Raw genomic sequence first — 21846 nt, forward strand, 5'->3', positions numbered from 1 at the left:
CGCATCCAAAATAAAAGTTTGTGTTTACATAATATATGTAGGTGCACTGTGTATAATTATTTTATATAAATATAAATACACACACATGCATGTATATTTAAGAAAAAAATATTATTTATATATAAAATATTTATATATTATATAAAAGTCTATATACAGTTTATACATGAAAATATTTCTTAAATATATACAAGCATGTGTGTGTATTTATACTGTATATATAAAATAATTATACACAGTGCACCCACATATATTGTGTAAACACAAACTTTTATTTTGGATGCGATTAATCGTGATTAATCGTTTGACAGCCCTAATAAACATTATTCCAGATTAATTCATATTTTAATAAAGCCTAATTATAATAAAAAGTTTCTTCAACTGATTTCTATGTATTCTCCGTTCCAAGCCCATTTTCCATCCAGATCGATTTCATTCCATTCCAGCTGCATCATCCAATTCCCTTCCAGCATGATCCATTCTTTCATTTCTTGCCTTTTCTTCTGTTGTTCCCCCCTTCAGCGTTCGCCTGAAGTTTTCATTAACTCCCAGATGTCCGTCACAGCTGCCGATGTGTTCACGAAGCCACATTAATAACCTCCCCACACAAACCATTTGATCATCGCTGGCCCACAGCTAATGACCCTCGCCTGGCTTCACACCATTTCATGACTGTATATGGCTGGAAAACACACAAGCGCCCTTTACTGAAGGCCTGACTGAACCTTGAAAACAACAAACGGCAGAGCGAGCGAGCGGCGAGTAAATACTTGAGCAAAAACTCCAGACTCAAAGGAATGGGTGTGGGTGTGCAAACTGATCAAGAAACAAGAATCTGTATATCAGTTAAAGGAATAGTTCTCACAAAAATTTAAATTTATTTACTCAACTCGCATTTGTTCTCAAACCATATATTTCTGATGAAACAGAATATTCAAGAAAAGCAAATGCAGGGCGGGACTTTTATCTATCAAGAATTAATTGGATGGTCAAAAGTCTCTCTTATGACAGAAGAGTCAAAGTCAGAGGCTTATTTGTTGATGTCTGGTTTGTATTTATTTATTTTTATTTTTTTTTTTATTTTTTTTTTACATTTGGATTGTAAATGTAAACTGTAAGTTTCCATAACATGAGCAATTGTGCATAGGACCAGGAATGTATATTTAGACTATTTAAAAATAAGATTTTTTAAGATATATTTCCCTCCCTTCTTCAAAATTAACAATAACTAGCTAGGTTAGTTGATTAACGTTACCTTAAAAGTTAATAGATTAATCTGCCGTTTTCACTTTTCGACATTTGACCTTTTTTCACATTTCCGGGTTTCTCAGCAGCGAAAGTCGACATACATTAATTAGCTTATAGTCCCATATTTGCTCAAACAGCGAAAGATAGTACCCCATATAGTACTTTTCCCTTACAACTTTCAAAAAGAGAAAAGAAAATAGAGAGATTGATAACGGCAGTCAAGGGGGAACGAATCGATGTCACTTTTACTGTTAGGGTCACAGCCACAAAAACGTTTTTTGTGTGTGTGAATTTTATTCAAAGGAAATATAATACTAAAGCACTGTTATAAATGTACATACATAAAAAATAATAATATTAAAAACATTAGCTGGATTTATGATGTCGATGACCGCTAACGCGTCAACAGTCTGTGAAAAGGATCGATATTTTTTACAGTCATGTGTCATGCAAAAGAGCAGCTCTCTGCAAAACATCACATTTACTGTTCCAGGGTTTTAAAAACAACAGGAAGGTGAGTGAATGAGGACAATTTCATTTTTTAAGTGAACTATTCCTTTAAAAGACACTGTTGATATTGTGATTGTGTACGATTATTTGCACGTAAACGCTACGTGACTGCTAGCAGAAACAGTTTGACTCCAGATGATTTAGCGCGCGCTACGAAAACACGTCTCTGTGCTTCATCACTCGCATCCTGTCCAGCGTCAACGTTTACATACAACTGGAATTTATGACTGAAATAAGACCTAAGTATAGCGAGTTTTATTAGCGTTGGCTGATTTTGTCCTGAGAGGCACATTGACAGACGTCGTGCTGAATCTGTCTCTTCTCTGCTAGTTATTTTAGCATCCATCACTAGCCCGGTGGTCCTTGTTTACGATCGTATCTCTGCTCGCTGTTTGCGTCGAATCGATGTGAGTAATCACGCGAGGGAAGATAAACTGTGATGCCACTGCTTCAGGCCGATATCTCCACATCCTCATTAAGATTGGACTATGGCAAGCCGGTTTAGCATTTAAAGGATTAGCTCACCCCTAAATGAACATTTCCTGATAATTTAGCCCTAATCAATGTCATCCAAGATGTTCGTGTCTTTCTTTCTTCAGTGGAAAAGAAATTACGTTTTTTGAGGAAAACATTTCAGGATTTTTCTCCACACAATGGACTTCAATGGGGACCAAAAGCGAAGCGATCTGTCATTTTCTAAAAATAAAATGAAAATGTATATACTTTTTAACCACAATTCGTCTGACCGCGCTAATATTGCGTTGTAACTGTTCCCATTAAAATTAGGTTTTTTTTACTGCATTGTAATGATTTCTTAATTCAGATTGTGTTGGTGGATGTGTTTGGGAATTTGGCTGTTAAAAGTATAACATTTAAAGCCACTTAAATGAACGAAATGACTTGTAAAAAAGATTTGTTCATTTTGTCGAACAACAGAGACAGCAAAATGATCTGAACTTCCCATCACTAGGCTAGTTGTAATTTAGTTTTAATTAGGGAAATTTTAAGAGATATTGTGAATTCTTCTTAGTCAAATCTCATTTAAAGATAGGCAGTTTAATAATTGAGATTTCAGGACCAGGACCCAGACAACAACATACTGTCGGCCCAGATCCGGCCCACATCTGGTTCGCATTGAATCCACGTGTACCAGATGTGGCCCGGATCTGGGCCGACACTATGCTTTCATGGGGAAGGTCTTTCTTTGGAGATCTCTGCATTTGCCTGTGGTCAGGAAGAATTTCTATGTAGATATCAAGAATTATCATTATTGCTGGTCAAAATGACCATATATACGTATATATCTGAAACATGCATGCAAAGACACCTTTGCTAAGCCCCGCCTTAAGCATTTTATTAACTAATCCTACCTTGAAAACTGTTGTCATCCGCCATTTTGTCTCGGAATTGCATAATAAAAGTCCTCTGTGGGTCATTTTAAACTTCTTTACATAGAAGTAATTAAAAATAAAAATATAGTTGTGACATAAAAGTAACAATCTGTGACTTAATTACAGATATAGCACTTATTAGTGCAATTATAATTGTAGATATCTCTAATTATCATTCTGACTACCCAGATTATTTTATGACTCGACTGTCACTAACTAAAAAATGTTATGGATTGCAATTCTGCTTGCCATATGGGCCAGCAGTTCATTTACGGGTAATTACTAATGAATGCGGCTTCTGCGTTTGTTCGTAATCGTTTCAATAAATTCGCTATGGCACTAGATATGTCATGCAAATAAACTTCATAAAATGTACAAAAGTCCCAAACGCATTTCCTCTGCTCGTGCGCTTGCCTTGGCATTAGTGTCATGGATAATGTGATCACATCTCTGTGGTATCAGAGCATCATCTTGGCCATTTCCACCAGGAAATGAGTGTTTGTGGCTGATCTTGTTTTCCAATGTAGGTCGCGTCTTAATTAGCATGCTCGTTTGTGAATTTTCTGCAGGTGAAAAGCACTGTTACATCATCCGCTGGATTTATGGACCCTAGGAAATTACATTTAAATGAGTAATTATTTCATTTAGATTTAACTGAATATAATGTGAGATCTTGGCCAGAGGAGTTTTGAATGTTCGATCCTCAAGAAAGGACAGGGTTTCCTATCCCGGGACTTTTATTGAGTTATGCTGGGTATATGTGATAAATCATTTGTGATTTATTTGAATAATGAATTAGCAAATCATGTAATTCACTTGATTAAAAAATTATAGTTCAGATGTCTTCAGGCCGTCTTTTTCACTTGTTTTAGCTGCTCGACACGTCACCCTGTTAGACTGGGATGGAGAGAGAGAGAGAGAGAGAGAGAGAGAGCTTCTGAGGAGAAGGAAAGAAGAATAAAAACTGTGAGATCCTTTATCTCCTCTTGTCAGCCCGTCAGGAGTCAATCTTTATCCGTTCTGTTCTCCCTAACCTTTCTCTCTCTCTCTCTGTTATCTCTGACAGCGGCTTCTCTCCCTGTTCAAGCACTTCAACATCATCGGGTCTTGTGGTTTGATTCTGAGATGAGTGTGACATGAAACGTCCCATCAGAGGATTCGATCCGGACCACAGGTCAAATGTTAAAATATTAAATAATATATTTCATTTCTGACGGAAATTTCATGCAATTTTAAAATAATGAGTGTGTATATATTTATATATTAGGGCTGTGCAAAAATTAATTGCATTTATCGCATCCAAAATAAAAGTCTGTGTTTACATAATATATTTGTGTGTGCTGTATATAATTATTTTGTATATATAAATACACACACATGCATGTATATATTTAAGAAAATGTGTTATTCATATATAAAATATTTATATTTATATAATATAGATTATGTATTTATATATATATATACAGAATTTAAGCGCAAATAATTCTTAAATATATACATGCATGCATAGGTATTTATATATACAAAATAATTATACACAGCACACACGAATATATTATGCAAACACAGACTTTTATTTTGGATGCGATTAATCGCAATTAATTTTTCCACAGCCCTAATATATATATATATATATATATATAAATTAGGGCTGTTGATCGCGATTAATCGCATCCTAAATAAAAGTTTGTGTTTACATAATATATGTGGGTCCACTGTGTATAATTATTTTATATATATATATATATATATATATATATACATATACATATATATAAAAACACACACATGCTTGTATATATTTAAGAAATATTTTCATGTATATGCTGTATACAGATTTATATATAATTTATATTATATATAAATATAAATATTTTATATATAAATAATATTTTTTTCTTAAATATACATACATGTGTGTGTATTTATATATGTACAAAATAATTATACACAGTGCACACATATATTATGTAAACACAAACTTTTATTTTGGATGTGATTAATCGTTTGACAGCCCTAATATATATATATAAATATATATATAGAAAGAGAGAGAGATACATAGACATAGACATATTATTGAATCAAAAATGCAGTAAAAACAGAAATATTTTGATATATTATTACAAATTAAAATAAATGTTTTCTATTTTATTATATATTTATTATTTTTTATTTGAACATATTTTATATTTTTATTAAATCATCATATTAGAGTGATTTCTGAAGGATCATGTGACACTGAAGACTGGAGTAATGATGCTGAAAATAAATTCGCTTTTTAAACATATTTACATAGAATTATTTGACAATTATATAAATAACAATATTATTTATTTTACTGTATTTTTCATTTCTTGGTGAGCAGAAGAGACTCTGTTGTCTATTTTTATTGCTGGATTATCTAATTCCGATAAACCGCCCATAAATGGCATGTAAAACCAAAACAAACTTTGATTGGTTTACATGTCTGTCAAACTATCCCTTCCTGTTGGTTCTTGTAGAGAATAATCTGCGATCGGGGCGAGACTTAATGCCGCTAGTAAACGTTCATCTACACAATGAACTGAACTGCAGTAGCGGATTCATCCGCTGAACACGAACGCTAACTCCAGGAGCACATCGACTCTCGCTCGCGTCCCATTATTACAGTGGTGTAATTACTGCTAATGAAGAAGTCTGTGTGCAGATGCAGGCTCTGATTAGCCAGCCGCACCCACGGACATCTCTCACACACACACACACACACACACTTCATCTTTAAACATTCATTTTGTTAGTCATTTGTTCTGCTAATTACTCCTCTCATTACGGGTCGCCAGCGTGAACTGAAGTGACTGAAAGGCCTTAGACATGCGAACTACTACTAAAGTCATCATGTTTCTTATGGAATATATTGCAGTATTTATTATAAATGATTCATCTGCGCACATAATTACTGTTGTGCCTTCTTCGTACTGTTTAATCAAAATTACGAGGGCGGGGCAACCTGTCACTCACATGAGATCCACCAATAGCAAACCTCAATTCTCCACATATATAATCAAGCCCCGCCCACATTTGTTCTTGTCCCGGAAACCGATTCACTCGGATATACGTCACAATCGGGAAGAAAAGAGCAGACTTATCATTTCTGTAGGGATCTAAACACTCCTAATACTTAAAACGTGTCGAAGTTGAGATGCTTATAGTCATTATGAAATAAAAACTTGAATTTATAATGTAGCTATTCAATCATATATGAGATAAATGTCGAAAATGGGGTACTAAATCTTCTTAATTATGAGTAGGCGTGTCAGGATTATTGTTAATCATCTGATCGTATTATTAATTATTAATCATAATTTGAGATAACCACACCACAATAATTGTGCAGTTTGCATTTTTTAATCACATTTTTATGTTATATTTGGGGCCGTCAAACGATTAATCGCGATTAATCGCATCCAAAATAAAAGTTTGTGTTTACATAATATATGTGTGTGTAGTGTGTATAATTATTTTGTATACAAATACACACACATGCATGTATATATTTAATACTTGCATGTATATATATTTATATATAATTGATATTATATATAAATAATTTTTATATAATTTTTTTTTTGTGTGTGTGTGTATTTATATAGAAAATAAGTACACCGTACACACACATATATTATGTAAACACAAACTTTTATTTTGGATGCGATTAATTGTTTGACGGCCCCAAATATATTATATTATATTATCAGAAATCATATGGGCTTAGTTCATTCTAAAAAAAATGATCAGCTAAATGAATAAATGTGAGTGTGATTATATACAATTCAAAGTAAAAAGCACTTAAAGCAGGCTCACACTGTAACTTAAGTGATGTTTTTTTTTGTGATAATTAATTGTCTGCGCAAAATTGAGATTAAGTGAGAGCAAAATTATAAGGTATGAAGCCATAAAAATTGACATGCTAAGTAAGTCCATAATATGACATAAAAGTCTAAATTATTACATAAAATACTAAAAATTATTAGATAAAAATGCCAAAGAATGGCCATGTTGCATAAAGTTGTCTTCATCTTATAATTATAACTTTTTATCTCAATATTATGACATTTTTCTGATTTATTTTCAGTGACAAATGTAAATAACCTGTATAGGTTACAGTGGCGCACACAATATTGATATTTTGATGAGTTCTGGCTGTTTCGGCTACGCTAACCACATCAGCTCTCAAACGAGTGTGTTATTGGTTGCAGGGTGACATTGCGCTGACAGCTGCTGATTTGAACTGTCTTCTTTAATGTGGCTCTTCATTCTCAGCTTTATTCGCTTTAGTCTGCTCGCAGTCCTTGACGAGAGGACACACACGTATGACTTCATCAGGGGCTCCACATCATGCATAAACATGAGCTGTCACTATCACAGCGAGGTCCCGAGGAGCCAGAGCTGCCAGCCGAAAGTGGGACCTCGGACGCAGTGTGTGTGTGTGTGTGTGTGTGTGTGTGTGTGTGTGATTTGGAGGGGTTTCAGGAATGTGCAGCACAAGGCTCGCTGTCGCAGTGGGTCAACACACACTCAGAGAGCAAACACAGGCACACTGCAAATAGATGAAGATACTCCAGTGCATCTCCCACGCCGTCCCAGCGTCCACATCTAAATATATGATCTGATTTATTAGCCTGGTAGATGATGAAGTGGCTGAGAAAATCCTAGACCTACTTTGAAGGTCTTTATGGTGACTTAGAAACACCGTAACATTAGTTTTGCATGAGCAAGCAGCACTGAAAACATATTCAAATCTAGGTTTGTGAATATATGTCCTTTAATTCTGACAGAGTGTATTTTTGTCCTGTTTAAATGCTTTTAAATCTGAAAAGGTGCACTGCGGCTTACACGTTCATTTAAATTTCATGAGGACATTTAAGTGTTTTCTGACTTTGAAAGACATGAATTGTTCACGAGGAGAGCTGTCTGCGAAAGAAACATGTGGAAAGCTGGGCTATCTAGTTTCTTTTACGGATTATTTCTCTTAAATAGTTGCTGTCTCTTAATTATAAAAGTCAGTGTCATCTTGTGCTATACTGATATTTGGCCCCAGTCTTTTTGTTTTTAAGTTAAAATCCATATTCCAGTTCTACCTGTACAGTAAGCCTGTATTTATACATTTTTAGCTTCAATAATTATATTATTTTCGAATCACAAAGCCGATGAACACGTGTTTAATGTGTAGCGTGTATTGCGTTTGAGCGCCCCCTGGCGGGTGTACGCGGATTAATGAGATTTATTTTCGCCGTATATCCGTCTCCCCCTACTGGACGCGTCAGGAACAACAGGGGCTTAAAACTGGCTCCAGGCCTGCAGCTGGAGAACTGCAGCTGGGCAATTTCAGATACTGCTTTAGTGTCTTATTTGTTTTTTGAATATTTAAATTTGGTTGAAAAAAACCCCAAAAAACTCAGCTTGGCCAGTTATTAGTAGGCTAGCTAATTTTACTATGATCGCAGGAATTCTACTAATTTACAGATTTAACTAATAAAAGCAAGACATTTCACTCATGATGTGGCCTAATGCTGTGTAACCTTGAAATGGAATGGGAATATGACATCTGTGAAAAATAACTATCTTCATACATGTTAAACTTGTTTGGGGTCATAGTTAGGGTTGGGTATCGTTTGAATTTGAACGATTCTGATTCCGATTCCTTGTTTCGATTCCGGTTCTTTTAAGAGGCAGGGTCAAAAAAGTTTAGCTAACCTTGCTAACCAACGGCCTTTCTGAAGGAAATACTCCTTCTGTAAAAATACTCCTTTTGTCACAAATTTTGCATTTTGCCGAGATTTCGTTATTTTTAGAAAAGTGAAGCCACACTTTGGATCGCCAACGTAAGGTACTCTTGTTCGACTCGCGTGGTTATGCCAACACTTCCGGTAGACACTTCTTCGTTGGTGTTGTTCAGCGGTTTCTTCTTCCCCTCGGCGGACTGTGAATATTGAAACTTTTTTTTTTATTATTATTATTTTTTTTGTGAATATCGAAACTAGGAATCGAAATTTTAACTTTTGAACGATTCCGGGAAAAACGAAAAGTTAGTCTCGGTTCCAATCGATACTCGATTCTCGATACCCAACCATAGTCAAAGATAATCAATGGTAAATGTTTTTTTGACAGTAAAATAATTGATGTATTTTGTATTCTTTTAGTATATTTTGTGCAATCAAAATGGATGATTGCATATTCAAATGACTAATTATCTCATGCTTTATTTATTTTATTTGTCACTGAGTTACGAAGATATTGTTATTATATCTTAAAAATATTTTTAATATCTTTGTAACTGTGAAGATGGTTTATGCAAAAGGAATTGATAAAACAAAACTCTGAAAAAATATATAGCAAAAATAAATAGCAGTCCTGGAAACCGGTCAAGTTTGAATATTTATGCGAATAACGTTCCTGTAATTTATAGATAGAAGATAGATAATATAATATACCAGAGTTACCATCATGATTGTGTAAAAAAAAAAGACTATTAAGAAAAAATAATAATAGTAATAATGTACTTTTGTGCAACTGATAGGACAGAACCAATGAGATGGTGTGCTGATGTGTGTCAGTGGACGATGATGACACCCATGAATGAACCGAGGGGTGACGCCAGCGCCACCTCACTGCAGGGCAGGGTAAGAGCACTTACCCATGATTCCACACTATTCTGCTGGACACTATTAACAATTTAAAACATATTAACGTTCATCAGGCAGTCATACAGTGCGTTGCCCAAAATATGAACGCGTTCAGGCACAACACTGGTAGTAAGTGTAGTGAATGTCAGGAGACATAAAAGAAATGGTGCACATGTGTAGGGTAGCGAGTTTAAAATTTTATTTATAATATGATACAAGAATAGTTTGTGCAAGAAATGGATGGGAACGCTGACCTGTACAATATTAACATAAATGTATTTGTAATGCAATCCAATGGCAAACACAAAACACAACACTCCGTTGCTCAGTTTGGCCATGATTGTGTCAAAGGATACATCTTATCAAGATATATATATTTTTTACACATCATTTCAGCTTGTATACATTTATTGGTTGTATAAGGATATATTTGAATATAAAGTGCAAAAACAAGAACACTTACAGTGAAGGCATGGCCCTGAAGTGCTGTATGTGACAACATGTGTGTCGTTGTACTTGCTTGCGTGCGTGTGGGACTCGATCCATGTACAATATGGCCATTATGGATACACACACACACACCTGCTCACAGTTACGCAGACACACACACACTGATTATGGCCTAGGCTGGACTGGTGTCATATCAAATTCAACCTTTTTCCAGCACCCCGACGAATACGAAGTTCAACTGCATTCGTCTGTTAGCAATACATTTGAGTCTGTGCAATAAGTTGAGTTATACAAATATAATTAATATGAACTGCTGAAAAAACAAGCTAAGATCTAAATTTCCCCTTTTTACATTGAAAAATAGACATTATTTGTATGTATATATATATATCGCTCCTTCGGCCTCAGTAAAATAGCACCACAGGGTTGCACCTTTCAAGCCTAGAAATACGAAATTACCTGATAGAAGAACTGAGCGTTGTCTTGCTTTGGAAAAGTAAGGTGTTTTCGTCATTTTTGAAAGGATAAGAAAAATACACAAGCACTGTTAGTTGACTAGGTTACATTTTTTTTTAATATATCCCATATAATTATATTATCGTTCATATATTTTTCAAATGTATTTCTTCTTGCGAAGATGTTTCGTTGTAATTAGCAAATTTGATTTGTTTGTTTTTTTTTCCCCCCTAAAGCAAGTGCGTGAAGCATCACAGTTGCGGTTTATCATTCTTTCGAGAGAATGTGTATCGGTGTCCGTCTCCTGCTGTCCAGTTCGTGTTTTCGTGACGATCCTCGGGCTAGTTCTGCTGAGAGCCCTAGCGAAATGGAGAGAAATGTGATTTAACGAACAATTTAATATTCTTAATGACCTAAGAGACACTGGATATAGAGAGCCTAAGCCCCTCCCCTTCCAGTCGACCACCATGGGACCTTATTTCGGAAAAATATTGAATGGTAGTCAATGGCGAGAGACAATCGTTTGAATTGTGCCCTGAATTACACATATGATGTTTGTCAATTTAAAAGATACATTTTAAAGTAAAGAAAGTCGCAGTTTGATGTGAAACCGTTGAGGTATAAGACTGTGAAAATACGTAATTACAAAGACTACAAATCCCAAAGGCGCACATTTTCTCTCGATTAATGAAGCTAACTTTACTGAGGCTAACGTCTGTCATTGTTTCTACAGTCTTACGTTATAATCGTGTTTATAAACGAGTGTGTTGTACCAGACTGCACACACACGAGCAGCGGATCTCGTTTCGCTTCCTGGGAGATGTAGTTCACATAAAACTAAATGTTACTCTTCTGTTTTATGACACAAACTGCGACGTTTTTGACTTTCAGAATTATCTTTTAAATTGACAAACATCATATGTGTAATTGAGGGCACAGTTCAGACGGAATAGTAGCCATTGACTACCATTCATATTTTTTCCGAAATAAGGTCCCATGAGACGGAAGCGGAGGGGCGGGACTTAAGCTCTCTATAGCGATAAAATCAAGGTAAGTCAAATTTTATCGTTATCGTTCAAAAACGGATTCACGATATTAGCGCTAATGCTAACCGAGTTTGTTCTCTTGCGTTTCCAGCAGTCAGGGTTGAGTCGTTTCTGCTCCTCGGCCAGAGCTTTGGCTTCCATGGTGTACAGCCTCCTTTCCTCGTTTTTCATCTTCTTCCATTTATCGCCCAGAATCACGCTGATGGCTCTGAGGAGATGAGAAACATCTGTAATGAAACATCTTTTATCCATGTAACTGGACACTTCAGAACTGGGTAGGAGCTTGTTTACGTCACATAATATCCTCGTTTTAGCCAAATGTTTGTTTGTTTTTGTTTCTTATTCTACGAAAATGTACTATTTTGTCCTATTTTAGTTTGGATGCTGCCTATGTAGGGACAGCTCACTAGGTTTATTTATGTATTTTATTTTTTTTATGTCTGCTGTACTATTATTTTTTTTTAAACATTTAACATTAAACTTGAAAAATTTAAGTTAAAAATATCTTACATTGAGTTAAACATTAATTTTTTTTCAATATAAGAGATGTTTTTATACACTTGAATTTAATTCAAACGCACAATTGGCTCATATAATATTTTAAGAATTAAATTAAAAGAGGGTGTTGTAGACATTAGATTTAGATTTACGTATATGAAACTTCCCAAGAAGAATTATTAACTTTAATGTGTCCTATCAATCATATCGGAGCCAGTGTTAGCTCACTGGGTTCTGGAACAGAGCTAACGCAAACATGTGTTCGTTTGCATATCGACGCACCTGTTGTCTTTGCCGGGATACATCTGCGTGTATTCCACCCTGTACTTCTTGGCAAAAAGCATGAAGGCATTCATTGGCCGCTTGCACTTTGTGGGTGTGGCTCCAGAGCTCCCTGAGGCGTGGCTGCGCTGTGATTTGCTGCTGGTGGAGTGGTGGGAGGAGCCGAGGGCCTCGCAGTCGGGGCTCACAGCGCCCCCACTGGACTGGGAAGCCCGACGCTGGCGTGCCATACTGCTCAGAACATACACGGCAGAGGAGTCCAGAGGAGTGAAGTCATAACTGTGGGTGAGAGAAAACAGTCCAGATGTTAAACGTCCATGGAAACAATGACCCTGTCCCTCTGGTTACAGAAGAACAAGGGAATGGGATTACATACAAATAATTAATGTACTCGAATCACATAAGACCTTGTGTGCCAGTTATCGTTATTTGATTTCATTAGTCGTTTATTTCTTTACTTTTTTCCCCCTCCTTGATGTGTACAAAAAAGGAAGAAGAAAAAGATAGTTTAAGCAAAGTTCTTATGTCAGAAACGATGCATCTATGTTATTATTATTATTATTATTTTAAAATTATTAAAAGATACATCTAGGAAATCTAAACGAGGTACTAGTTGCAAACAAGTATCAAATCAGGTCATATATCACATTAAATAAGACTATTATCATATTTTATTTCCTAAATCATATTTTGAAAATTACCAATACCACATTGCAAAAAAATCTTACCATTAATAAGAAAAAAGAATAAATATTGGTAACAATTGTTAAAATTGGTTAACATGAACTAAGAATGAAAAATTGCTCTTAAAAAATACTATTATAAGTATTTTCACTTAAATCACTCTTGTCACTGCTGGAATTATGGATTTACAAGATTGCTCACTACTGCACTATGTTGGTTTGTTTGTATGTATGTCTGACTGTTAAATAAAATTAAAAAAAATACTATTATAATATTCATTTAAATTTTCAGTTTTTATTCTAAATTAAATTTTTGTGTACTTTTGTCATTTTTCTTAAAAACAATTAAAGACAACCAGCCAGAAACAAAACAAAATCAAACCAAATAATAGTAAAAATAATAATAATACACATGCATTACGTTCATTATAACACGACGCAGGAAAACAATAAGGAACAAACACATATGTATGTGATTTAGCTGTAATTTTAGTAATAATAATTTTATTTCAGTTGGTTGTCAAGGCAACATTTCAAATTTGTTTTCTTCAAATATTTGTAATATTTTATTGCAGCTTTATTTCAATTCAGGAGGATTAGTTCACAATAACAACGCTGGTACCTCCTAAAAGTGTCAAAAACGACGGAGTCGTCGCAGTTGATGGCGTCGCGGTGTCCTGGCGGCAGACACACGTCTCCGACCTGCATGTCATAGCAGGGGATGCCGTGCTGTACAACGGTAAGGCTCGGATAGAAAGAAGACCACCCTAACACACACACACACACACACACACAGTTAGAATAATCTTCTGAAATCACATTGATCTGTTTACGATACAGGCTTCTGCATTTACCTTTATTTTTCACAAAAAACGGATGGTCCAATCTGCACTCGGCAGTCAGAGGCCCTGCTTCAGGGGAACCGGGGTCAAAGGTTAATTTCAGGACAGACTGACCGAAAGACACACTCTCCTCAAAGATCACCAGCTTTAGACCATCACAGCCATAACTCTGCGAGACAAACAAACAAAAGATTATTTTGGCAATAGGATTTTTCAAAGCAGTAACTTATTATATAATAAGATATATACAGTGTTGGGTGTAACTAATTACTAAGTAATTAGTTACTGTAATTTAATTACTTTTCCCTTGAAAATGTAAAGTAAGGGATTACTCTTCATTTATCTGTAATTTAATTACAGTTACTTCTGATGTAATTGAGGTAAATGGATCAATCCGATCTCACAGCGATTCGTACGCATTTTATGAGGTGTCTAAATCGTACAAATTCGCATGAATTATTGTAAAATATGTACAAAAAAAAGTGTGAAATGTCATGAGATCAGACAGAAAACAATAGTGGGTTTAACATCAAAATGTATTGTCTGATGTTAAAAAGTATGTTTTTATAATGTGACCTCCTCCACCTTTTAAGTTTAAGAATAATTGCAATTTTATAGTATTTATTTGAAAGAATTAAAACAGATTCATGTCTATCCTTGTATTATTCAGCTGGATGAGATTGATATGGGATTTGGAAAGTAATTAGTAATTAAAAGTAATTAAATACTTTTTAGAGAGAGTAATTAGTACAGTAATCTAATTACACTGTTGAATAGAGGTAACTAGTAATTAATTACTTTTTTAGAGTAACTTACCCAACACTGGATATATATAACTATAAATAACTCTATAACTTATATAAGAATAATTACAGGGCTCATGTGGACACGATTACCTTCATTGGGTTGGACCGTGTTTCTCCCTCGTCATCAGAATCTTCATCCGACTCCATCACGTCCTCTGCCTCCTGCCACTCCACATTCGGACCTTTGTGGAAGCGTAAACGTGTTCCTAGAGGACAAAGAGGGGTAGGACCGAGACAGAAGTTTGGTGAGATGCCCACATATCAATAAATACACTTTTGTTCAAATAAAAGTGCAAGGAAGAGGGTGTGTTGACTGGCCCGTTTCCCTCTTTTCCTCCTGCTGCTGATCTGCATTTGTACCAGCAGATGGTGCTGTTCACCACACTTCTCCAAGTCACTCGTTGATAAAATGACTGCCATAACTGTATTGGCAATACCTTATCTGTGTGTGTCTTTACCTTTCAGGAAACAATGCCAGGCAGTGGAGGGCCAGGAATGGGACCATCCCAGGTCGTCATCATCGGACAGAGACGACATGCAGAAAACGCCAGACTCCGACTCGCTGCTGGCCTGTGAAGCGCACAGAAAACAGCCTGAAACGTCTATATCCTATTTACTCTTTACTCGCAAAAAACGTCACTGTCTGGCTTTAAACAGGCAGATGCATACGAGTCTATGACTGGATCATTATTGGAGTGATTATTATGCTTTTTGGAGTGTGTAGCTTTACATTTCTTGGCAGTACAAGATCTGGGCCAAACATTGACGGACCTAACATTTATTTGTGATATATATATGAAGAATTCAGATGCAAATTTTCTTCTTTAATGATGATTTTTATCAAACTTGTATATTTAAGTTCAGTATTTTCACTTAAATAACAATTAATAGGTAATTATCATTGCCATTTAAGTGAAATTACTGAACTTAAATATACAAGCTTGATAAAAATGATCATTCTAGAAGAAAATTTCAAATGGCACTTAGAGGCTTTTGCATCTGAACTCTTCATATATATATATATATATATATATATATATTAGGGCTGTCAATAGATAAAAATGTAACAATATTACATGTTGTACGCTTAAGTTTGCGATTAATAGCACAAAAAGTGTTGTGAAATTAAAACGTACTCCGTTTATCTTGTTTACCACGTTCATTTTGTCATCCAGCAAAGGAAACCATCAGACTAAATGGTGATTCACTCAAACGATACACAAAAAAGGACACCAAATGTGATATAAGGAGTCCTTATAATTCATACATTTATGCACCAATGAAAAAAAAACATTACAGAATAAGAATTGACAGTATAGGATATGTGTACAGTGCAACATCACAGAGCTTGTTTACATTTTTACATTTATTATCCTGAATGTGTGAGAAAACAACATGAATGTAGTGTTAGTCCATACAATGCTTGTTTGCGCATCAATATAACAAGACGTCGCCACAATCATAGTCTTCCGTCGAAACTTTACTAGCTTTATCGAGCCAAGATATGTAGTTTGCATATCATCTGGGATGTTTTAACATGTATTTCTCACAGAGCGATGTGTGAGGGCTTGTGCTCCCCGTTTGGACCCCATTGAAGTCCATTATATGGAGAAAATCCTGGAATGTTTTCATCAAAAACCTTAATTTCTTTTCGACTGAAGAAAGAAAGACATGGACATCTTGGATGACACGGGGGTGAGTAAATTATCAGCAAAAGTTTTTTTTTTTTAAAGTGAACTACTCCTTTAATGTCATAGTTAACTCACGATTAATCGCACATTTTTATCTATTCTAAATGTCACTTGATTTCTTCTCCTCACATTATTTTTTTCAACATGGAAAAGTGGATTGGCTTGTTTTGTGCAAATGTTTTTGTCATATACTGTGTTCAATTTCACACTAACGTTCACACTTGGAGCAAATAATCTCTCACACAGTGTAACACTGTCCATCAATAAAAGGGTGAAAGAAATACTGACGAGGGGGCGGAGAATTCGCATCAGCTGTGTGTGTGTGTGTGTGTGTGTGTGTGTGCTTGGCCACAGTGGTTTTTCACACTGGACGTGCTATGATGATGATAGAAAGCGCATGGCGCGTCCTGTTGCAAAAGCATGTGAAAAAAAACCTACAAAGTTTGCTAGGCCAAAAAAGACTGTTAATCGTGCACAAAACAAAATGACGCCGTTAAAATGGGTTTACGTTAACGCCGTTAAAGGGTTAGTTCACCCAAAAATGAAAATTCTGTCAGTATTTCCTCACCCTCATGTTGTTCCAACCCCGTAAGACCTTCGTTCATCTTCGCAACACAAATTAAGATATTTAAGATATTAAGATCGCTCCTGTATACTAGTCCATAGGCTTCTTGAGGGAATGACTCGAAAAGTCATTAAAGACATCGTTAAAATAGTCCGAGTGATTTCAGTGGCTCAATCTTAACTTTATCAAACGACGAGAACACTTTAAAACCACAAAAATAACGACTTTATTTCAACTATTGGTTTATTTCTCCCTCTGCGCGAGTCAGGTTACTAGTTTAATAGCATAAGCTTCTGTTATTGTACGTCACACGCATCACACACATGACCAGCGTCGGCCAATAGCGAGCCTTCGTGTGACGTAGCTTTACGCAATCACACTACGCTAACTGACTACAGGCTCATGGAGAAGGAAGTGAATAGTTGAAATAAAGTCGTTATTTTTATTTGTTTTTGCGCATTAAAAGTGTTCTCGTCGTTTGATAAAGTTAAGATTGAGCCCCTGTAGTCACTCGGACTATTTTAACGATGTCTTTAATGACTTTTCGAGTCATTCCCTCAAGAAGCCTATGGACTAGTATGCAGGAGCGATCTTCATATCTTAAATATCTTAATTTGTGTTGCGAAGATGAACGAAGGTCTTACGGGGTTGAACAACATGAGGGTGAGTAAATACTGACACAATTTTCATTTTTGGGTGAACTAACCCTTTAAGAATGCGTTTAATTGACAGCCCTAACAATAATATAAATAAGTTTCATGGCCTGGGTTCACTAACCATTGGCAAGAGCGGCAAAAACGTATTTCTGGACCTCGATATGTGCACATGAGTTTGGCATTACACCTGATGATGCGTGTTTGTGTTTGGAAAGGCCCGCGGCCGTACCCTGGTGCGCCGGCGCTCTCTCATGTGGCTGCGGGCGGGACTGGGGGCGCTGCTGGAAGACAGAGGGGGTCGAGCGTAGGAATGTAAACTGCTACTGCTGGAGAAGATGTGGACAGGAGAAGACCTGCAATGAGAACGCGTCATCATCAGTATAGCCTGAGCGGCACGATTACCATGAACGTGCGAGTGTATAAACTCCTGACCGGTTGTGTGGGGCGTTCTGGAGCAGGGGGCTTTGAGGGCTCGTGGCGATGTTGGCCAGCTCCGTTAGCCAGTTTGTGTGTGAAACGCTGGAGCTCCACGCTTCCTCCTCGTGATGAGACACACCCGGGGCCACCTGGAACACGCCAGGGGTCGACTGATCGTCCTGCACCTCCTGCAGCTCCGGCAGGTCATCTGCAGAGACGCAAGTAATCTGAATATTTTTGGCACTGGATTTTTACATATTAACCCTTGTGCATCAATTTAAAAAAGTTACACATAGGTAAAAAGAGGACAAAAATGACCATGTCAAAAAACAGACTTAAGTTTGGTAGAGGACCCTTTGCAGATTATTGCTGAAGTAAAAAATAATAATAAGTAAATCCAAAAAAACGTTATATATATCAGGTTGAACTCAAAACTGCAATAAAATCAAAGCCATGAATCTAAATAGGTTGTGTTCCAAATTTGAGGATGATATCTCAAAAAACGAGCTTTCGGTAACAGTTTGTTTGGGCGTAGTAACATATTTTCCCCATTGGGTGGCAGCAAAACCTCACTGGAGCTCACAGTGATTGCAGTTTTTCTCTCTCAGTATTACAAACACACACATATTTTTTTATAACACACATACTAACCACACTCTGACATCCATACCAACACACCCACACAAATATCGTTGCATAATTTATCCAGTTGGCTCTATAATATGCCGAACCAGAAAACAGGAATAAAGCGATATTTGTTTATAGGCCAAACTTTAAAAAAAAATGCCACCATCTGATAAAAAAATAGTAAAAAATAAAATTTTGAAGCCTTTTAACAAAGATTGCATAATTTTATAGTTAACTGAACCAGGGATTAAAAATGGCAGATTTAATGGGTTTCAATGGGGACATTTTTGTATTTTTTTGTACCGAATGCAAAAAATATTTTTTTTAAGAAAATGAGGGTGAAATAGTAAAATTCCAATAAAAATACACACCTGTGCCAAGTTTTTTGCAGTTAGCTTTAACACAGGCAAAGTGATCAAAAAAACAAAACTGAAAAGGACAAAAATGTCCATAAGGATGCACAAGGGTTAAAGCGCTAAAGCTAATTACCGAACTCCATGTGGCTCTCGTTGGAAGGGCAGCCGGGTGAGGAGGGCAGACGCTCGTTACACTTGAGCAGGTCGAAGGCCTCGTCCATTCCTGAGCTCTGTGACTGGACTTGCTGGACTCTCTGGGGGACTGACTGAGTTTTCACTTCCCACACCATATTATAACATGTCAGCTGAGAAGGCTGCAAATACAAGAGAAGTGATTGGACCGGGACCCTCTATGGTATGGTGTTGCCATATGACAACAATTCATTTCTACACATTTCCTTGTTATTCAGAGAGAAATACAATATATTGCACTATGGCAATTCAAAGGGAAGGCTTCAGGTAGCCAATGATGTGCTGTTTTTAAGTCACATGACGTTTCACTCTATTAACCAATCTCTTCTCAAGGGGGATTTTTTGTAGCATCGCAAATCAACTTTTTCTAACATAGTTTAACTGTAAATTGAGAAAATATCAATGTTACCATATGGAAATGCTATACCATGGAATTTCAGTAATGTATTTCCCTATTGGGATATATATAGATTATTATAATATAGGAATATATGTAGTAGCATCAACAATATGATTGCAGTTATTATTTATTTGAGGTTTTTGTTGTAGTACAGTTGTATTTATGTATAAATAACAGATTGATTTCTTCATTTCAGAAAATGAATACAGCAAAACGGAAAGGGCAATATGAGGAGTGCAGAGTTAGCTGTGATGATAGTGAGGATGAGTTAGCCAAATGATCGGGAATGAAAGGGATCTACTTATTTTTGGTTTGCTTGAGTTCCAAGTATACAAATCTATCATTTTCTAAAAGATATGTGCAATTTTAATTTGATAGAAAATTGTAATTTTATAAAAAACACATTTTATGAGTTTTTTTGACCATTTTTTTGTTTTCCTATGTTTCATGGAGAACATAATGCGTACCATAGAGCGTTAAAGTGAAAGAAAAAAGGGTAGGTAATTTCCAGACCAGCATACTTGCATTTGCTTTTGCTTTGGGTTTGTTTTTGCATTATGTAGACTTTTGAATGAATAAATGAATGAATGAATGAAACGAAACAGAAACAAACACAGCCTTTTCTGTGGGGTATTGTGCAATATGTTCTTGGCCACTGGTTGATCACGTTGAGCACGCGTGTATTAAAGAATTTAAAGAGAGAATTTAAAAGGCTTGAGTCGTTGATTTTGGCGTGTTTTGTTTTTTGCGAACTGCGAACACACTCCGTCCGTTTCTGTAAAGCGCAGTCACGTGACCCGCATTGCACGCAAGGCTTGTTTATAAACTTTCAGGGACTTCGCGCATGCGCAGCGGAGCTCATTCATTCATAACTGCGTAACAACGGGGATCAATAACAGCGATAGACTGCGCTAGAAAATTCACCATGACTTTTGAGATTCGTAGATTGAAGTCTCCTCGTTCGATTAAATCGAAAACGAGTCCGTGTTTATGAGCGGAAAGCTTCATTTGAGGCTATTTTGCTCGGTTTCAGTTTTTCACAGGAAGAAAATAAGATTTTTCTGCTTTCGCGAACAAAACGGACGGAAACGCAAAGGTGTTTTGGTTTATAATTGATATTTTAGCACGAATAATGTATTTTTTTTAGAACTGAATACTGGAACAATAACTTCAATACGGCTATAGCAACGATATAAGGTCTTTGTTTGGAAAAAATCGCCGAAAAGGAATCAACAACTGCGGTATTTAATAAAAACACATCTTATACAGACCATCCAGCGGTTAGACTTTTGATCCACGTAGATTTACTGAAAATAAATGCTTAAAACTGAACTCAAATATCAATGGTGGAAGCTGTAAACAAAAGAATGTCAACAAGTTGAGACAAGGTACATCAAGTCCTTCCTTTCCCCCCAGTGTAATGAATGGAGACCCTGTTTTCTTCTTGGCTTTAATAAAAAAACACGACTGGTTGTGTTTAGTTATTGTCGCTAAGATGAGGTTGAGAATTACTTAACCACAAGCAAAACAACAAACGTCACGGAGGGGAAAAAAAACAATCAAGTAACAAAGTTGTCATTTGCGATCGAAAAAATGAATGACAGTCTTTTTGCTCCCCGCGGTCACAACCGTCGCCGTTTAAAATAGTCACGCAAAATGAAGTTCATTGACATTACTGTTTCATTTCATGGTAATATTTCAACAACTTTTTTACTTACCAAACCTGTCGCCATTACCGAGTATCTCTGGCATTCTCCGCGAAGGCAGGACCGATTACTTTTAGATCTCGCCTCCCATTGGTGGAGACGTACGTCAGTTTGGTGAGCTCGAAGCGCGATTGGCTAATCGCTTGGACACTGGGATAGACATGGATGGGTTTGTTATTGTGTTTTTGATTGGCCAGTTCTCCATGCCCGTTACATCAGCTGCGAATTTCATTAGTTGAGACCGCACATTTTTTACGAAAGACCCTCCTTCTTTGTAAAATAGGGGTCTTGAGATATGTATATCGTCTCTGGAGACGTTGTAAACAAACATAAAACAACATCGGTCCTCTCATTTG

The 21846-nt window shown here is 36.2% G+C and overlaps 1 protein-coding gene and 2 long non-coding RNA genes across 15 annotated transcripts; 2 read left to right on the forward strand and 1 right to left on the reverse strand.

Annotated features, from left to right (window-relative positions):
• The first annotated feature begins 1334 nt into the window (after positions 1 to 1334).
• LOC120472031 (uncharacterized) lies at positions 1335 to 15483 on the forward strand. 13 transcript variants are annotated; one of them, XR_016150605.1, is made up of 11 exons: positions 1884 to 2001; positions 2089 to 2165; positions 4022 to 4115; positions 4216 to 4323; positions 9712 to 9814; positions 10960 to 11102; positions 11861 to 12044; positions 12656 to 12834; positions 13808 to 13971; positions 14950 to 15125; positions 15346 to 15483. It is a non-coding gene; the product is annotated as an uncharacterized LOC120472031 (long non-coding RNA). The 13 variants fall into 13 exon arrangements; XR_016150607.1 differs by lacking the exons at positions 1884 to 2001; positions 2089 to 2165 and adding an exon at positions 1335 to 1762; XR_016150609.1 differs by lacking the exons at positions 1884 to 2001; positions 2089 to 2165; positions 10960 to 11102 and adding exons at positions 1653 to 1762; positions 11715 to 11773.
• hbp1 (HMG-box transcription factor 1) lies at positions 9995 to 21605 on the reverse strand. The gene is made up of 11 exons (XM_039662020.2): positions 21503 to 21605; positions 19326 to 19506; positions 18225 to 18417; positions 18022 to 18145; positions 15339 to 15450; positions 14971 to 15086; positions 14087 to 14243; positions 13855 to 13999; positions 12550 to 12828; positions 11836 to 11977; positions 9995 to 11082 (listed from the first exon to the last, which is right to left on the reverse strand). The coding sequence occupies exons 1-11, from the start codon at positions 21515 to 21517 to the stop codon at positions 11065 to 11067; spliced, it is 1482 nt and encodes a 493-aa protein (XP_039517954.2). The 5' UTR covers positions 21518 to 21605; the 3' UTR covers positions 9995 to 11064.
• Positions 15843 to 19161, forward strand: LOC148965104 (uncharacterized). The gene is made up of 2 exons (XR_016150614.1): positions 15843 to 16575; positions 18008 to 19161. It is a non-coding gene; the product is annotated as an uncharacterized LOC148965104 (long non-coding RNA).
• Positions 21606 to 21846: the final 241 nt, after the last annotated feature.

Source organism: Pimephales promelas, chromosome 25, assembly GCF_988280905.1.
Source record: "Pimephales promelas chromosome 25, fPimPro1.hap1.1, whole genome shotgun sequence".
Lineage (NCBI taxonomy): Eukaryota > Metazoa > Chordata > Actinopteri > Cypriniformes > Leuciscidae > Pimephales > Pimephales promelas.

Excerpts from the sequence above, each read along its gene's own strand:
- hbp1 (XM_039662020.2), bottom strand. Across the intron at positions 18,146-18,224 it reads CAGAACGCCCCACACAACCG|GTCTTCTCCTGTCCACATCT; the intron begins GTCAGGAGTTTA and ends TTCTCATTGCAG. Across the intron at positions 12,829-13,854 it reads GTTTTTGACACTTTTAGGAG|TTATGACTTCACTCCTCTGG; the intron begins GTACCAGCGTTG and ends TCTCACCCACAG.